The sequence below is a fragment of the Neovison vison genome, chromosome 7, assembly GCF_020171115.1.
Source record: "Neovison vison isolate M4711 chromosome 7, ASM_NN_V1, whole genome shotgun sequence".
Classification (NCBI taxonomy): Eukaryota; Metazoa; Chordata; class Mammalia; order Carnivora; family Mustelidae; genus Neogale; species Neogale vison.
Window position 1 is genome coordinate 132,111,781 of NC_058097.1, and position 19,703 is coordinate 132,131,483.

At 46.4% G+C, this 19,703-nt stretch overlaps 1 protein-coding gene across 3 annotated transcripts in view; it reads right to left on the bottom strand.

Moving 5' to 3' along the window:
- Positions 1 to 552: 552 nt before the first annotated feature.
- FAT3 (FAT atypical cadherin 3) overlaps positions 553 to 19,703 on the bottom strand; it is a 641,086-nt gene continuing 621,935 nt past the window's right edge. For 2 of the 3 annotated variants that reach the window (XM_044258324.1, XM_044258326.1), the window contains 6 exons: positions 11,342 to 11,495; positions 8,794 to 9,449; positions 5,008 to 5,121; positions 2,844 to 2,903; positions 2,262 to 2,297; positions 553 to 1,654 (listed from right to left, as the gene is read on the bottom strand). In XM_044258324.1, coding sequence (XP_044114259.1) covers positions 1,032 to 1,654; positions 2,262 to 2,297; positions 2,844 to 2,903; positions 5,008 to 5,121; positions 8,794 to 9,449; positions 11,342 to 11,495 — 1,643 coding nt within the window. In that variant the 3' untranslated portion in view covers positions 553 to 1,031. The remainder of the gene's footprint in view (positions 1,655 to 2,261; positions 2,298 to 2,843; positions 2,904 to 5,007; positions 5,122 to 8,793; positions 9,450 to 11,341; positions 11,496 to 19,703) is intronic. The other variant, XM_044258325.1, reaches the window with a different exon arrangement.

The window sequence follows — 19,703 nt, forward strand, 5'->3', positions numbered from 1 at the left end:
AAAATAACACTTGGATTTTATCTGCATTATCAAGAATTGTGATTATCCAGCTGAAAACTTTGAAAGTATATTTTTCCCTTCCCCCCCCCGAATTTGAATTCTGCTTACACCCCTAATTCCTCTCATTGTAGAGAAGAGTGTATCAAAATACACTTTTTTTTTTTCTTCCCTGATCCTCAGAACAAAAGCCAATTTCTGCAGTAATATTAAAGTTGTAGCTATGGCCAGGAATATTTACTGGAAAACACAAAAACAGATAATCACATTCTTTCTAATGTTGGAACAATGTTAACCTTCTCCCTGACCCCCAAAATCAAGCCCAAGTATCCTCACATTCCTTCCACTGATACCTTTCTCAAAGATCATAAAGCCCAGCTATATTATATGGGATGCTTAACACAAACAAAAATAACTAAGCATACAAACCATGTTACCCAAACCTAATTTTATAGCTGAAAACTGGACAGCTTATTTAAAAAAAAAAAAATAGAGTTGACTTTAAAGGCTTCAGCCCATTTTCTTGTGTTTTTTTTTTTTTTTTAAATAATATGTGTTTCTCTTTTCTTTCCCTAAAAGACTAACTTTTCCAACCATCATAACTACTGTTTTCATCCCCTCCCCCCATTGGCTCAAAATGACATGCGACGATGCGTCTTTGCTCGTTGCCAGTACTAATACTGCCCGCTCTGCTGCTGTAACCCTTCCCGGGTCCCAATACTGCACAAAGCCATACGAGATGGGCTGTATAACCCAGCAGGTGGTTTACTCCCCCTGCAGAAACTCGGTGCCCGTGCTTGGTCGTGAACGCAGGTACCTACTGCAAGGCTATCCGTCCCCGCTAAGAAACTCTCGGAGCCTTTTCTTTTCACCGAGCTGGACAGGAGCTCGCCAGTGACCACAGGACTTGTGAAGAAGTTCCCCGGGGGCAAGTCCCTGTTTCCGTCCGGCTGCTGGCGGTGCAGATGCGAGCCCCACCTCCTTCCCGCGGTCTGGCCACGGACTGTGCCGAGGGCCCTGGGCAGGCGTGCTGTCTACACTTGGGTCTGGTGCTGAGTCTCCAGGAAGGGAATGTGCAGGCTGGCGAGGCTGAGCTCTCCCACGCTCTCGTAGTCACTCAGGGCGGCTTCGGAGTCGTCAAAGCCACAGCTGGCCGACACATCCGAGGACGAGGTGCCTCTGGAATTGTGCAAGGATAGAGACGGGTTGTCGGCGGGGCCTGCCGTCTCTGCGCCCTGGTTCATGCCCACGGCAAAAGTACTAAATTCACAGGCGGCAGGTGGGCCCACCAAATCCGTGTCGTTGGGGAATGGGTGGGGAGGGAGGTACTGGCTGGGGTGGAACTGGGGCCTCCTCCTGCAGTCGGGGCTCAGTGTGCTGGCCAGTGACACAGGCTGGGAGGGCGGCAGGGCCTCATACTGGTCTGGGAAGTCCTCAGGCAGGGGCGGGGGCAGCTGGTCCTGGTTCAGGAACTCCTCCTCCTGCGGGGGAGGGTACTCGCTGTCGATGTCATAGCCGCCCAGGTAGTAATCGGTCTCTAGCTCCCGCGTGCTGCCTTGCTGGGCCGACCCTCCCTCCTGGTTCTCATAGTTGGGCACTTCTTCTATGTCCGACAGGCGGGCCCCGGGCATCCAGTCGGAGGTGTCCCAGTGATAGGCTGTGGGAGAAAAGACGGGAAAGTCAATTTCCTCCAGACCCGAGCTGGGGCAGGGCTCAGGAAAGGAACGGACGCGGGGAGCTGACATGCAATTAACATCCCAGAGACACTAAGACTCTGGGGTCACGTGCATGCTCCTTCTAGGGCTCTATCAGGGACCCGCCATGCTCCGGCTTCCTAGACAGTGAGGCTTTGGCGACTCAGAGAGAGGGTGCCTGGTGCCACAAGGGATGGCCTACCAGGGCATGTGGAGTAAACCCGGTTCCCGTACCCCCTCCCTGCTAGCCTCTCTTCCTTTCTATATGCTAAATGCAGAGCGAGGCTGGCAGCATGCTCCCGGAGAGAGGAGGGGTGTGGGCCCTACTGTGGTCCCCGGAAGGCAGGGGGATGTGCTGCAAACGGATGAAGGACACACACGGTGGGGAGGCCAGGGGAGGGAGCCGGTGGGACTCTCGCTTCCAATGCCAAGCACACAAGACACCTGGAACATGCAAAATGCAGATCAAAGAACCCCCGGAAAGGACGGAGGGAGAGGGACGGGGAAGAACGAACTCAGCAATTCAAAACGTGGAAGTGAAATGTTATGCTGGGGTCATGGCAGAGTCACCTCGGTTGTAGTTCTGTCCTTGGTCCATGATAGACACTGTTCAAATACAAAGCGAGAGGTAAACCCGATAATCTGGGCCACATGAAGAGGGTAAAACAGAACATTTCAGATGACTTAAAAACATGCTCCTGTTTCTCCTCCTTGTTGGGGGAATAAAAAGGTAAACCACACCTGTTCCCACCCCTAACTGTACTAAGCCACTAATAAAAGTTACCTGATTTAAATCAATCCCCATAAGATTACAGCTTGGAATGCTTTCTTAAGTATTTCCAGCTTATAATAGGAGCTCAGTACATACATGTTAATGTAAGAACGAATTTCTTAGTAATATGGATTCCAACTGATTGGGTACTCTTAGAAGGGCTTTTATAAAAAAGAGTACCTCATCTATTTAACAACTTATGAACTAGATTTTTTTTTCCTCCAGAATGGTAAAATTCACTCCAATGCCTAGAGAAACAACCAGTGTCCCCGAGGTTGCCAACCGATTAAAAGCAACCCTGGATCAATGCAACAAGGAAGCCGAATTTCCAAAATGATAACTCTTTTACACGAGAGGCTATGGAAGAAAAAAGTAAATACCTTCATTCTCTATAGTGTCAACTACATTGTTGACAAGCTGAATGACAGTCACAATGGACGCTTGTGGCCAGGAAAAGCAGACAGAGGGGAAGGGAAGGACAGTTTTTGGTTAGTCACGTATTTCAGATAGAAGAGAACTTCTCTTCACAACAATGGCAACATCAAAGGCACAGCAGGCAAACATCCAAAGCCTCCCCAGTCTGTCCATTAGGCAGTGTTCTGGTGCTCGCTTTTATCTGGGGGGTCCCGGGGCTCTTCAGAATGGAAGGGCCAGGGCAGCAAATCTGGAGCCGGTCCTCGGAAAGGCACGGTCGACAGGAAGGGCTGGATCATAAATTCACACCTCATGGCCCAGTGAAATCAATCTAGGAAGGCAGTGGCTCATCAAGTTCAAGCTAATTTCTCATTAATAACTCCCAAAGGCTCTCAGGGGAAGACCTCGCTGTTCCCATGGATAATTATTTGTCAGTCAGCCATGCCGCTCTAAACCAAATGCCAGAGATGGAGGATCAGCTCTGCAGGACGGATGGTGTCACGCTCCCATGATGGCCCGGAGAGCTTAGAGCAAGCCCGAGGCCCAGCGTCTACCAGTAAAGCACAGACGGAAGTCAGTGTCTGGCCTCTGAAACTGTTAGACTCTGGGAAGGAGAATTCTGTGCTCCATATGGGGTTGCTTTCGCACCCAATACCAGCAGGTTGCCAGAGAGGCAATCAGGCTTAAAATTCAGTTGCTGAATATTCTTACTACCACCCACTTTCATCAGGAATGATCCAGAAGGTTGAGCATGAAGGGTCAAATGCGTGAGCTTAAGGGCGCATAGAGCAGAGCCCGTGAGAACCATCAGCCAGGTAGCATCACGAGAACTCTGGCCAAAGTGAAAGATACCTGTTCTCGGCTGCTTCTATACAAAATGCCAAGCAGCACCAGCTTTTCTTTGGTTGGAGACGAGGGAGGGAGTAAGCATCACGGCAAACAGATCTGGAGGTATGACCCTGACCTTCTGGGAATGGTCAGAAGAAAGCCACTGTTACGTGGTTTGTTACCCCAGCAGTCAGATACAAGCAGGCTCTGTACCTCTCTGGAATGCCAGATATCGGGGTAGAAGAGATTGGGGGACGAGGGTTGTGAAAATAGACTATTTTACTACCGTAATTGTATCTATGGCCTTGGAGTTCCCCTTTTCCTCTATTTACCTGCGGTGCAAAGACGACATCTTTTCCTTTTGTACTTCTGGGCTCAAAATACTCAGCACAGGGTTCAGTATGTAGGAGAAACGTGGCATGCATACGGGTTGTGTGATTACGTTAATTGATACCTATTCAATTTTTGCCAATGGCTTATTGGGAGGGAAATGAAACAAGGTATTGACTAAGAGAATGTTGTCTCTGGGGATGACAACTGGAAATTAGTCTTAATTCACTCCATATAGTAAACTCTCACTGTTTTGTGACCATTTCTGCCACACCTCCTGGCCTGGGGAGACCAACCCATCCTCCAGAGCAGGTTCCTGAGCTCAGAAAACCCAGTCCAGCATTAGGACCCTCTCCAGAAAGATAAGTTCCCAGGAGTTAATGGCAGCTTTGGAGTGTCAATGAGGTCCAGGAACCATATGGAATGTCCATTTTTCTAACTGTGGATTGACAGTCACAGTTTTCATAGAGACTCCAAAGGCCCATGACCCCAGTTGCTTATAAGGGGACTTTAGCTGAATGACAACGGCACTTCTAGGGGAAGAAGGTCTCACCGCTAAAGCAATTTCTAATGATGCGAGGAGGTTGGATACACAGTGAAGGGTGACCAGATCACCAGAAATTAGAAAGAAAGAAAGAAAAATAAATAAATAAATAAATAAATAAATAAATCACAGTTTTCTAGAGAGGATCATTTGGGATGAGGCAGTTCCAGCAGGAAAAATTCAAAGTGGATGCGTTCTTGGAGGTCACGGAACTTGGTCCACCTCTGATAAGGACCTCTGGAGCACCCATGGCAGGTGCTCCTGCTGTGATGACACCCCACAACGGGACCAGCCCAAAAAGCTGGTGAGCATGCTCTGAAGTCCATGATCAGGCCCAGAAACAGAGCTGGTCACCTTACCCTCCTCCCTCCCCACTGTCAGCACATGAGGCAAAGCTACAGGGAACACAGCTACTACCCAGGGCTTACCATTGTCGTCGCCAGAATCCGACTGGAAGGAGCTCAGGGACTGAACCTCAGAGTTGCTGCCTTTGTTACTACCTGCGAAGCAGGTCACTTCTCCGGGATCATCGACCCCTTTGTCTTTGTGGACAGCCAGGGAGAAAGCAGAAATGACACCGGTTACCTTGTGCGGATGTCTAGCCCGCCTGCCCCCGGAGTTCACTTCTCTGAGCTTTCTTTTGCTTCGAGAAAATAATTTAGCTCCACAATAGAAAATTGATTGTGCCACTGGGGGCAAAGGTCTGTCAATCAAGTGATTTACATTATGGATTCGAAACCCTTAACCCATGGTAAATGAGCTTCCAGATCGCTGACAGCCGAAAGGAGCTGTTCCCTCCTCAAAGAGGTGACTAAGTGAAGAGTGAAGGCAGGATGAAGCGGCCGGGCTGCTCTTTGCCATTCAGAGTTAATTTAAATCATTTACATGAACCGACATGGTGTCAACACCAGGTTAAATGAGATTACTTATAAAATAAGGATATAAATATTTTATAGGTAAGAATGCCATTACATTCATCCCAACTTTCATGTCTGGGGAGCGAGTGGAGTTCTCCATCTTGCCTCCTAGAGGGCAGCGTCACACCATTTTTGGGAACGGCAGTGTTTGGAATCTGTGTGGTAAGAGGGCAGTCAGCGGTGTAGACCTGTTCTCATCTGCCCACTTCCCCCTTTTGGCTATCCAGAGACAGCCTGAACAACACACACACACACACACACACACACACACACACACTCACTCTACAGGGCTATTTTCTTATTTGATGGACTAAAGAAAGCAATAAAAACAAGCCGTATCTTGAAGTTGTCAAGTAAAAAAATGAATTAGTTGCCTAGAGATTGTCTTGCCAGCTAACTCTGCCTTGCTTAACAAAGAAGGAAATCTACTCAATAAAAACATAACAATACTTTTGGGGGAAATGTGAGTTTTGGCCCGAGGTAAATTCTGGAAATAAAGCTGTCACATTAGGAAGGAAGTAGAGGAGAAGGATCACCAGGAGAAGCTTCAAATCCTCACGAAACATGATGGAAAGAAGAGACAGGGACTTGTGATTAAGGGGGAAGTTGTTCCCCTTTGTGACGGTGGAAATCACTCTCTCCTTCACGAAGGGTGAGGTTAATATTGGGTACTGAGACTCCACATCCGCTGTCAGATGCTGAAAGCATAGCGGGACCAGGAGCTGGATAAACAACTGATCTAAGCAGAGAGAGACGCCTGAGAGGAGTTCACCCCCCAACAGCCATGCTGCCCCAAATACCAAGATATGTCTCCGAAGAGCACGGGGTAATGGCCGAGCTTAGCGCCGAACACCAGGAAGGGAACAACAAATGTTCCATCTCAGTGAAGGCCGTGCATAAAACTCCTTCCTCCACCTCATTTTTTCCACCCTCTCTCTTTTTTCATTGTTAAATAAAAAAGAGCCTTTCCAAGAGCTGTTTGACTGGCAAGGCTTTAGTGAAGTCATTGGACAGGGAATACATTTATAGTGAAAATCCAAGGGCAACAACTTAGAAGAGTGTCTATAGGAAGACAGACTCCGCAGGTAGTGTGGTTGGGTGGCCCCAGAAAAGAACAGAGACCCTCTTCTGTCATCAGGGGTCCTCTCCCAATTTATCCCTCTCCCTCCTGCTAAAGCTCCCAACAGGAGTGTTGGTAAGAGCACAGGCTGTGGACCGTGATGGGTCAGGTCCTAGTCCTCATCACTCCTTCTACTAGCTATTTGTTCTTAAGCCGCTATCTCACTCATCTACTCCTTCAATTGGATGCCCACATGGGCCCCTGGGAAGATTTATGAAGATCCAAAATATGGCAAATGTTCACCTGCTGCTTCCATTGTCTCCCCAAAGCTCTTTGTCCTTAATGTTTACATTCCGGATTCTCTCTTGACGACCTACTGAAACACTCTTCAGATGACCAAAGATCTTCTAGGTGTCAAGCACACTGCTGTTGTTGCTTTTTTCTTAAGCCTGTGTCCTTCTGGACTATTTTACAGTACTCAACCCCACTAACCTTATTGACAGTCTTAGCTTCTGCACAGCTGCCATGTCCTCTGTCCCTGCTCTCTTTGTTGGCAACTGTTTGCCCCCCTTCTTGGCCTCTGACTTCTGCCCACCTCCCACATGTGGGCATCTCCAAGTTCTTTTGGAGGTCCAGTTCAGCCATCTTTATTCTTGCTCCCTCAGTGAGCTTATCACTAACCCCCTTTCCCAAGATTTAACCATTGTGCATCCAGATGGTGTCCAAACTTTCATCTCTAGCCTCCTCTTTCTCCTGAACAAGAGAACCTGTCAGGTAACCCTCATGTGCCCCCTACCTTCATCAGGCTGCTTCCTGCTTCTGGAAGGCCCTCTCTAATAGTTTCCTACTAAGATCTAACTTATGCTTGAAGACATAGCAGAAATTCCCTCTTTTCCCCCAAAGATGCCCTTCACCTCCTCTGCTCATAGGCTCTCCACTTGAAAACAGTGTTCCCCGACCCTCTACCCCAACATGTATCATAGTACTAAAACCCCAGCCTTTGGAAACTCCTGCTACAAGGGCAAATCTGCTACTGAAATATAAAGCCATATGGCCTGATGAAAAGCCACAGGTTACAATAGAGCTTGCCGTAGCTTCATCTTCACTGTGTTAGGACAGGGAAATCAAGCACCATTGCTCAATTAGATGTTCATTAGCTGTTCATGGAAGATAGCTAACTAGTCTCTGCTTTCCCTCCTCTTTGGTCCTTTTTAGTCTGTTCTCCATGGGTCAGTCAGGGCCATCTTTCAAAAATGTAAATTGGATCATGCTGCTTCCCTGCTTAAAAAACTGCACTCATGTTGCTATTAAAATGCATTCCCTTTCTAGGCACCTGGGTGGCTCAGTGGGTTAAAGCCTCTGCCTTCAGCTCAGGTCATGATCCCAGGGTCCTGAGATCGAGCCCCACATTGGGCTCTCTGCTCAGCAGGGAGCTGCTTCTCCCCCTCTCTCTCTGCCTACTGTCTGTCAAATAAATAAATAAAATCTAAAAAAAAAAAATTGCATTCACTTTCCCTTCTTGCTCACCAATCTCCAACTACCTTGACCTCCTTTCTGTTCTTCAGCATGTCAAGGCCTTTCCCACCACAGAGCCTTTGCACCTATGGCTCTCGGGCTAGAATATTGCCCCATGAGGCCTGAAGGAGAGGGAAATACCACTATCTGGACTGGACTTTTCTTACCTTGAGGTTCACCCTCTTATTTCATGGATGCTGCATTCCAGCCAAACAGAATGGCTGGTCTTACAGTTGTGTGGGTCCCTCTGCCTTTCCCCAGACCTTTAATCCACCATGGTCCAACTCAGATTTCTCTCGGCTAACCTCAAGTCTTCACCTTAAGTCTAGAAATACTCTCTTCTTCTGACCTTCTGGAACACGCTTTCTGTATCTCACTTCTGTCGCCACACTGCTTGCAATACCCCAATGCTATGCTAGTGTGAGTATAGCATGGGTTTTTAGAGCTGGCGGCTCGGGACTGGCCCACCGGTTCTGCTGCCTAGCTCTGTGGCCTGGGGCACCTGATGCACGCTCCCGGAGCCTCATTTTCCCCATCTGTCAAAGAGGGATAAGAACCAGAGCGATTTTTCTGGACACTCAGTGCCAGAACATGTCACAGGGAGTGCTCTGCCCAGGCGGGTTCTCTCTCCTTTCCCCGATTTCCTTCCCCAGTGCCAGGCACACCACAGCTCCCCAGCGACACTAAAGGCACAAGCCGACCCACGAGGGCCTCCTACTCACTGTCGGTTCCTGCGTCCCAGCCATTCTTCCGGATGGAATCGCAGTCCGAGCGGCAGGGCGACACGGCGGGCAGGTTGGGGGCCACGCTGCACACGACTACACCACGCCTGGCCGTCAGGATGCGCGGGGACTCCGGGTGGAACGTGGTCATCTCCTGGTGCTCGCCCCCCAGCCCGTCCACGATCTTATCCAGGTTGCTCCTGGAGTCGCTCTGGAAGCACGGCGTGTAGGCCATGGGGCGCACGGGCACCTGCGGGGGCCCCACCTCCTGGTAGACGTTGCGGCCGTCCCCGCTGCCGCGCAGGTTCCGGAACGGGATGCCGTTGCTCTTGTTGAGCAGGGCGGCCGTGGCGGGGTCCTGCACCAGCGTGATGTTGTTGCGCGAGTAGTTCTTGCGGAAGACCTTCTTGCGGAAGACGATGAAGACGATGACCAGGATGAAGATGACAAAGAGGACCACGGCGATGCCGATGAGCTCCTCCTTGCCCACGTACGAGTGGCCGGCCTGGATGTTGGGCACGACCACGGGCCGCAGCCCGCAGTACTGGCCCACGTAGCCTGGCGTGCAGTTGCACACGAAGGAGCCGAACACGTTGACGCAGGAGCCCCCGTTCTCACACTCCTCCCGCTCGCACTCGTTGACGTCCTCCTCGCACCTTCGGGACAAAACACAAAACGCCTCTCAGACGGCGGGCCGCGCGGCGCTGTTCACCGCCGCCTTCTTTACAAGGAAGTCCAGCGCCCCAAAGTCACGTGAAGCGAGACAAAGATAGAGTGACGGTGTGCGGGTGTGCGTGGGTGTGTTGGCGGGGGGGGGGGGTGGCGGGCCCCTCGGCAGGTGGCCCGAGTTGTCGTGGTGAGTGAAGGTTCTTCTCCCAACCCACCGGGTGTCTCCCGGATAGTCCGACCCCCTCCAGAAGGGAGTAGGGCAAAGGCGTCGGGAGGGAAGAGGAGAAAGAACAGATGCTGTTGGAGAGGGACTGGTCTCCGAATCCCCGGGGCCGGATGCACTTCAGGGTTTGCATTTTTGTAATTTGAGAAATGTCATGCAGTACATGTCTTTCCCGTTCTGTAACACATCCGCCCCGCTGCGGGAACGGGTGCTGCCATAGGACCCCAGAATGAAACTGTACCGTGCCTCTATGACAAAATATACGGACATTCACACTGAATCAGAGAAATAAAGACTAGAGATAGTCTTGGAGCAGTTTTGGCCGGTTTTGCCACCAAATTAGTTTGCCACTAACTTATCCTCAACCCTTTTAGTTCTCTGAGCTACTAAGATTGAACTGCAGAGGAAAAGCAGTGAACCTGTATAACTTACACAGGCTTTCCCAAGAGGAAGAAATCCTTGGTTCAACAGTTCCGGTAATTTTAGGTCCCTTTGGGAACTCTGTGTGTGTGTGTGTGTGTGTGTGTGTGTGTGTATGTGTATAGGGTGCATAACAGAGAAAGTAGACTGGTGGAGGGCTAAAGATCTATATATCCTACAGATTCTGTGCTTACCATAAAGGTTAGTACTAATGCAGATGACCAGGAAATAAATGATTAAAGCATTCTAATGAAAATAATTAAATCAACTTTATTCTTTTTAAAGCAATCCGTGACTCCCATTGAGTATAATTATAAGGCAAACATTTCAGTCCTTTTCTTTGTTAATTTAACATTACATGAGAACATAGACCTTACTCCTTCACTTTTCTCTTCACTTCAGCAATTGCTTCGGTGTGTTCTTTTAAAAGGTGTGATCACTTATATCTTTGGTAATCCACCTTTTAAAATGTAGTCAAACGTTCCTAATTTGAACAGATTGAGGCCAGGTCATTTGGAAATTAGAATCACAGAGTATTTAAAAATAAATGCAGCTTTATTACTTTAAATTACATCCAACCATTCAAAGTCCGCTAAGTATTTCCTGGTAAAGTCCTCGGGAGATTTGCTTTAATGAATACATAAGACTGATCTGTAATTAGAATATCACTTGCTTGAGATTACATATATATACTTCTCAAACGATCAAGGATGGTTGGAAGTGGCGTTTTACTAAAAGCTTAAAACATTCCCTTTCCGTTTGGCTCACACTTTAATTTCCCTCATTTCTTGGGGGAGAAAGAGTTTGCAAAGGAAAGGTAGGCTCTAGTTTCTCAGAACGATCATAAAACATTAGGCAGTAGAGTCCAGTTAATGAGTTCTGGGGAAATGGGTAGTATGTCTGTCTCAGAATTATACTGGAAATATAAGAGGTTATAGATGATTTTCTTTAAAAGAACTGTATTCCTAACTACAGAACACATAGTAATTATGTAAAAATTTGCAAATAGAGACATATAAAGTTAAAAAAGTATAAATCACTAACAATCCCATTACCCAGAGATAATCCCTGTTAACAGTTATATCATTTGTAAGCCCTCTTTTTGTAAAGATATTAACCTTATGCCTGTCCTACTGTGGTAGGTAAGTCTTTTATCCCCTCTAATTGTTTACTGTTTGGCTTTCTTAGCAACAAGAAGCAGAGGAGAGGAAGGCTTGTTTGCACAATCTCACTTACGTGACTCCAGTGAGCCCAGCTTTGCAATTGCAGATGAAAGTGTTCCCTATGGGGTCGCAGGAGCCTCCGTTCTGGCAGGGGTTTGGGAAGCAAGCTGTGATCTCCGACTCACAGTTTCTTCCGGTGAACTGTGAGAGACAGGTACACTGATAGCCTAGAGAGACAGAGGTCCTCATGAGCCATGTACCATTGGCAATGGTTGGAGTGCAGGGACTTGGCCATCACTCCTCTTCCCGACTCCTCCTAAACCAAATCTTCAGCGGGGCCCAGATTCCAAAGATGATTATCGTATTGGTTGTTTTGAACTTAGGACTCATTTGCCACAAAGATGCCAAGTAACGCTTTGGATCCCCCACTAGTCCACAAAAACGCGCCTAATTAACCACAGGGCAAATGAGAGTGAGACCGGTAAGAGACACCCAAGGAACAGACTCGGAAGAGCAGAGGCCAGGATGGGGAGAAGATGCTTTCCCCAGCACACTCCTTCATAAAAGGCAGGGTGCTTCCAGGGATAAGCACTTTACCTTAGGTACCGTTCTGGCTCCTTTCCTGAACCCCTCTTCCCAACCCCATGCCGCTTCTCTGCTTAGCCAAGAACCGCAATTCCCGCCTAGAGAGGAGGTGAGGAAAGGAAGGTAACATGCGGATATATATAGACTCAAATGAGCCTCAGTTTCACAGATGCACAGGGAAATGGAAGAATCCCAGCCTTCACCCAGCTCCTGTATTTGGTCCCTGATTTTCACATCTTTGTCCACTTTCTCTATTTCTGCTCATGAACCCATCAGGAGGAAATGGGGGGTAGCATCCTTACCACCAGGAATATTAAGTGTCAGAGAAGGTAAGAGTCTAAGAGGACAGTGGCATTATTTACCTCTCAGAGATGGAAGGGATGAATAATTAGTAAGGGCTTTCTTTTGCCTACTTTAAAAAAATTTAAATTCCTTTTCCTATTAAAGGTGTAATGCACACAGTAAAGAGTCTGATGGTTCTCTAAGTCCCACTTAGTACAACAGCAGCCCTACATGCCATTGAACAGGAAAGCTGACCTTTGAACAACATGAGTTTGAACTACCTCTGCTCACTCATGCATGAACTTTTTATAGTTCGGTACTGTAAATGTATTTTCTCTTCCCTATGATTTCCTTAATAACGTTTTCTTTTCTCTAGCGTACTCTATTGGGCGAATACAGTATATAATACGTAGAGCATACATGGTATGTTTTCATTGGCTGTTATGTGATCAGTAAGTCCTCACGTCAATAGTGGCCTATATTCAGGGGTTAAGTTTTGGGGAGTCAAAAGGTATACAGAGATTTTGGCTGTGCAGGGGATCGGCATCCCTAACTCTTCACGTTCTTCAAGGGCCAACTGTACTTACTGCTAATTCAGCACCGAATTCTTCACATACTAGTTCTCTCTGGGGGTTGCTGTTTGGCCTGGTGTTCTGTATTTTTATACGCTGGAGAAATCTTTCCTCTGAGGCCTTCTGACTGACAGCCTTTGAGGCTGCTGTCCCTGGGATCGCCCTCTCAGCTCTCCTGGGCTGGATCTAGTGTTTTTGGTATCCCCTATCAATCTAATTTCTTGGCTTCTTCTCTATTTCCTTCGGATCCATCCTACAGTAGCTGAGAAAGGGTTTGCAAGTCAATGTTGTGAGACTGTGCATAGCAGGATATGTCTTTGCTTCACCCTTACCCCTCTTTGGTAGGCTGTGCCCAGAATTCTGAACAATTCCTTCCATGTGGCCTTTGAGAAATCCAAGGCCTTTTGGTCCCTGAAGTTTGTACAGGACCTGGTTTCTTTTCCTCTACAGCAACGTGGAGGATCTACTCTTGGCCCCCAATTTTCTGAGATTTCACCATGATTTGCTGTAGTGTGGGTTTATATCAATCAGCCCTGGGCACTCTGGAAATTCTTGTCCTTTAAATTCTTCAGAAAATTTAATTATTTCATTGATGATTTCCATTCCTTTGTTTCCCCTGTTCTGTCTTTATGAAAGTTTTATGATTTGGATCTCAGATCTCCTGGACCTTCCTCTAATTATTTTTCTTATATTACATATCCGTGGGGTTTTTTTTTTTCTTTCTGTGCTTTCTGAGATTCTCATCGTCTGAAACTTTTACTGAGATTTTCATTTATGTTGTCATTTTCCAGGAGCTCTTTTTTTGTTCACTAAGGTTGTGTGTGTGTGTGTGTGTGTGTGTGTGTTTAAACAATAGCACAATAGCATCCTGCTTATGTTTTGTGGTTACAATATCTTATCTCTTGAGGATATTAATATTTTTATGAAGTTTTCTCCCTCCATAGTTTTGTCCAGGTTGTTTTTTCTCTGTTTCTTTGCTTTGGTCTCTGCGATGGTGAATTTCATGTGTCAGTGGGACCAGGGTATGGTGTCCAGCTGTTGGACAAATACCAGTCGAGGTGATGGTGTGAGAGTATCTGTGGATATGATTAACACTTACAGTCAGCTGACTTGAAGCAAAGCAGATTGCCCTCCATGATATGGGCTAGACCTTATTCATTCATTTGACTGCTTTAAGAAGGAATTCTGCAGCAACAGAAATTTTGCCTGAGTTTCCAGCCTGCTAGCCTGCCCTGTAATTTCAAATTCAAGACTACAAAATCAATTCTTCCCTGAATTCCCAGCCTCTTGGCCTACCCCATAAATAGGTGATTTGCCAGCCCCACAATTGTATGAGTCAATTCCTTAAAACCCATCTATCTGTCTATCTATCATCTATCTAATCATCCTATTGGTTCTGCTTCTCTGGAGAAGCTTGGTACATTCTTTATCTTCCAAATTAGAGGATTTCCTACCTTGTCCAGCAATCCCTCCTAATCAGCTCAGATCGCAGAGTGGGACAGTAGGAAATTAGAAATCTGATGGGAAGCTCTGAGACATGAGTGGGGTTTGTCAACTGTGATACTGTGATACTGTTTCAGTACCACTGGGTTGGTAAATTTCCCCACTTATGACCCTTATCACCTGCCCAGAGGGAGAGTGAAGGCCTGGTTTCTAACATTCGGGGGACTGGATGGTGGGAGAGGAGGGATGGCTGTGGGTCTCAGCATCCAATGAACACATGAGATTCACTTCTACCCACCCCAGTTCTGACCAAGTGCAGGGCAGACCCAGGCCCTCCCTGCACCCTGTCTTCTCACCCCTGCAATCCACCATCACCTTCATCACCCTCTGCCAGGGCATGGGGGGCGTGGTCACCTGGCTGCACAGAGAGAAGGCAGGAATCTAGGGTTCTGACTGCCTCTCAAATGGGTTTTTGACCAACTCTTATTTTAAGCACTTCTCCGCATCTCTTACCTTTCTAGAAGTGACTAATGCCTCCAGTTCCTGAGCCTTTTGGGGATTCAGTTCCCAGACTCCCTTCTGCTGGTCAACATTTCAGCCTCTTGAAGCTTTACTTCTCTCTTCCTTACCACCTGTCCCTTTGCCTCCCACCTTCACCCTTGGTTGATGCTGTCTCCTTTTCAAGTCCCCTTACTCCTTGGGGCTTCTGGATTATGAAAATGCTCTTACTCATGTGATGGTGGGATTGTGATGGAGAGCGCCACATTACCTGGAAGTGACCAATGAGACTTTCCTCATTTCTAAGATCTTTTGTAAACGCTATAAATAACCATTCTCACTCTTAGTTGAAGGGTTCCTGGGCTAATCTCTGTTCCCCAGTGACTGAGGTTGAGATTTTATAGATTGATTTTTTTAAAGTTTATTGATTGATTGATTGATTTTAGTAATCTCTACACCAAACATGGGGCTCCAACTCATGATCTTGGAGATCAAGAGTCATATGGTCTTCCTGCTGAGCCAGCCAGGTGCTCCTATAGATTGATTTCTATAGGCATAACATAGTTAAAAATCTCTAGGTTGAAATAGTATATATGTGCTCATTTATGTGTACTCAACCCACAATACAGAAATCTCTACATTTAGGGGGAACTTATGACTCTCTGGGTGTTCCTACATTCCGAGAAAGACTTGCCTTTGGGAGGCAGGTGCAGGAGGCAAGAGAGAACTCTTTACATTCACAAAAGGAGGGGGCCGTGTGGTCCCAGCCTCCCCGGTACCAAGAAGCATAAAGGGCCAGAGATTGAGGCTCCGAGAGAGACATGGTGCTCTTGAATGCAACAACGGTGAAACACCAGGGAACTAACTCTTAAGGAAAGAATGTTGTTGATTCAAACTGTGTCCAAAGGCGGTCGGCCTGATGTCTGCGGACAGGCTGCAGGAGTCTGAGGTATGCTTGCTTTAAATTATGCTGACTTGGAATTTTTTTTTTTTTTTTCCAATTTGGGAAGCTGCTCGCCCTTAATGGAGTCAAATGGGATTGATGAAAACAGTTAGAACTGGGAAAAATGTGTCTTTGTGTCACCCGGCTAGTCCTTGGCCAGAAAAGCATGCCATTTAGAGGTGGAGTAACCTGTGAGGATGAATTAGACTCCCTTCTTGACTAAAGGGACGGATGCCACAACCACAGGAGAGAACTTAAAGGAACATCAATGATGAGGTGGGAGGGAAGCCAAAGGGGGGTAGCAAGGTAGGTTGGGGCAGGTAAAACTCCCCCCTCTCCTGCTCCTATGGGCAAGCTTCCTGCAATCCCCCAAATAAAGCCACAGCAGAAGACGTTGGGGGGAAGGGAGGCACAAGGAAGTCCTGTCTGGAAATAAGGGACATTTGAATTACTATCATGGAAACTGGATTCTAACTAAGGTCATGGGTTTGATTTCTTTGATTTGATGTCTCGGTGCCTTGGAAAATCAGAATTTAAAATGAGGCAATACCTTTAGTGCGCTATTTTACTCCCACACATTCCCTTCTGCATTTTGTCATTTTCATTATCTTTTGTGGGCTAGCTGGTGTTACTGGATGCGGCTGCCAGGCTGACTGATTAACCTATTCACTGACAGTGCCTAAGCCACAGGCAGTGGTCGGCTGGCGCCGGCGCACAGCGTTGTGAGAACGGACTGCTAAATGGTTGGGAACTTGGCAGGCCCGTTGTAATACCCTTGGTAGCCTGACGTGAGTCACGGTGGGAGTATCTACCTTACAGAAATCAACAAACACTATCAACTGGGGCTTCAATTTCTAGAGAGCTGGTTCCCAGCACACCCCGCAAGAGGGACTAAGGTGCGCACTGGGGATATAACGATAAAAATACACCATCTACACACATAAAGGCAGCTACAAGACCACCATGAGAGCAGGCACGGGGTGTGGCAGGAGTACAGAACGGGAACATTGGATCTAGGCTGGAGCAAACCACACCTGACAGAGGGGATCTCTGCTTTACATCTGAAGGTGATGATGTCAATGACGAGGATGGCAGCTGACACTTGTAGGACGTTTATTCTGTGCCAAAAACAGTTCCAAGCACTTCGCATCTACTAACTCATCTAATTTTGAAAAGAAGACTGTATCGGAGGTACTGTTTTTCCTCCTATTTTCTAGATGAGGAAACTAGGGTACAAAGAAGTTGATTACTTGTTCACGATCATGAAGCTGGTGCGGATCTGACTCCAGAGTCCCCAAACTATTCAATATCCTCTGAACTGTATTTTTAACAACTGTACTACATTACAGCCTCTTTCTGGATTCTCTGCTTATCCAAAGACAGAAGGAAGCTGTCTGGTATCTGCTTGCACCATCTTAAAACCATGGGGCAAAGGAGGCAGAGACTGTTTGGAAAAAAATAATGCTTGTAGAACCTTGAATTTGAAGTTTTTATGTTAACACAGTGAGAGGAGAAAGTGACTGGATCTTATTTTAAAGTGGTCAGATTTTTCTTTAAATGAAAGAAGAGTGAGATCTATTGTGAAAGAGGTTTCTAGATCAAGAGTCACTGTTATCACCAAGTTTTCCTTATGATCTCATTCTCCTGGCCTGGGCCTATTATTAGTAATTTTAGAATATCAATAAGTCTGCCACAGTGATACTAAGGGATCTAATGCTATAGTGGTTTAAAATCACTCTGAGTCATTTTATGAAGGACCACAATAACCCTAGGAAGGAAAAATGAAAAGCCCCATTAACATTTCATCTCCATGGGGGCTGGAGAGGTTAGTGGTTCGTTCGAGTACATATAACCAGTAAGTGATTGAGCTTGAGCTTGAATCCAGGCTTTCAGATTCTCAAACATTTCTACAAGATGATATCGGCATTGAAACTCATCAGGAGCGGGAACTTATCACTAGCTAGGAATGAGGAGGGGATTGTACTTAGACCCCACAATGCTCCAGGGAGATAAGGAAGATGGACATCAGACATCCTCTGGGAGCCAAATAATCATTAAATAGTAAGATACTGGCGTCATAAAGTTTCTGCTCTTCCCAAGCATTACCATATGTAGGTCTAAAATACAAATCAAGGGCGGGGGGTGGGGCGCCTAGGTGGCTCAGTTGGTTAAGCATCTGCCTTCGGCTCAAGTCATGATCCTGGAGTCTTGGGATCAAATACCATGTCAGGCTCCTTGCTCAGCAGGGAGTCTGCTCCTTCCTCTCCTTCTGCCCCTCTCCCTGCTTATGTACGCGGGCTCATGCTCTTTCTCTCTCAAATAAATAAAATCTTAAAAAAAAAAAAAAACTCCTACAAATCAAGGAAACGGAATTTCAAGAACTATCCAGGCATTATATGACCACAAATAATATTTTAACACTTTGCAAATGTGAAAGAAAAATAAAATGCAGTGGATATTATCCAAGTCTTATTAAAAAGAGTAGTTTTTTTTTTTTTTTTCAGGGTTAGGGGAAAAGGCCAAATAAGGAAGTTATTAGCAAGAACAACAGCCTAGGGGTGCCTAGGTGGCACAGTCGGTTAAACAGTTGACTCTTGGTTTCATCTCAGGTTATGGTCTCAAGGTCGTAAGACGGAGCCTTGTTTTGGGTTTCCCGCAAATCTGCTTCACATTCTTTCTCCTTTTCCCTCTGCACCTACCGCTTGGGCTCCCCCTGTCTCTCTAAAATAAATAAATCTTTCAAGAACATTTTAAAAAGAACAACAGCTTATTATGCACTAGGAAAACGTAAAGAACATTCTGTGCATTAACTCATTTAATTCTTGACAATGACCCTATGTTGTAAGTACTATTATTACAGTTATTTCAGAAATAAGGGAACTGAGGCTTAAATAAGATGGTTTGCCTGAAGTTACATAGTCAATAAGTGGCAGACACCACTTAAAGCAGTTCAGTTCCCAGGTTCAAAAAATACAAATCATATTCTTAGCATTGGATACATGTTACAAAAAAATAATACTGTTATAGCCTCTCTTGCCCGGAATCCTGGCAGAGTGAGAAGTGTATTTTTAAGCCTTGCCTCAAAGCTGTGCTCTTGTTTACAATCCTCTAGTTACAGCAGATGCAGATGGCTTTGAAATCAGCACCCAGACCAACTTAAAATGCCCCCTCCTTTCCTCGTTCAAAGAAAACTGCAAAACCTATTACATGCAAAAAATAGAAACGGCTTAAGCAATTACAGAGTGACTAGGGGCTGGGTAAGCAAATAGTCAAGATCATTTCTATCTGACTCCTTTGACTTATTAGTTGTTCTCCAAGCTGATTCATCCAGGTAATGGCCTCAACCCTTAGCCTTGCTCCCTGGTCTAGGTGACATGATTCCAATCAGGTATGGCTGCCTCGATAAGGTGATATCTGCCTGGTGCACAAAGGTGGACGTAATGACAAATGTGAGCTGGCATTTGGGATCTGAAGTCAGTATCAACCACTACGTTGCTGGATTATGGATTTCATCTAGAGACTCCAAGAGCTCACGTGATCTAGGGAGGCAGCCGTAAGGGGTTAGGGAGCTCCTGGGTCCTTTTAAGTTCTGGCTGTTACCCACCAGCCAGATATGGTCACAGCTGAGCTGCCTGGCCTCCAGGAACCTCCCTATTTTTATCTGGTAATTGAATCTCACTAATACCCACTTCACGGAGGATAATAAGGCTTTTGGATTCATCAGCTACAATGTAGCACACACACATTAGGTGCTTTGTTGTTATAATTATTGTAATTACCAGGGATTCTGAAATCAGCTGCGTTTCTGTGTTGCCCATCAACCAAAAGACTGAAAGCCATGGGAGTTTCTTACTCTGACTTTTAGGCTTAATCTTGGGAAATCCTGAAACGTCTAGTCTGTGTGAATCTCAGTAAGCATGAGAAAACTCATACTTAATTCAGTGGGCCCATTATGAGATGCTAATCACAAATGGGGAGGGGTTTTGGCTGTAGAACATAGCCTCTGTCATTCCTGTGTTTTACCACACAGGGTGCAGAATGACCTTTGAAAGTGAGACCTGTAACTTTCCCTAGGACAGCTTGCTTACATTTCAACCACTGTATATTGGGCT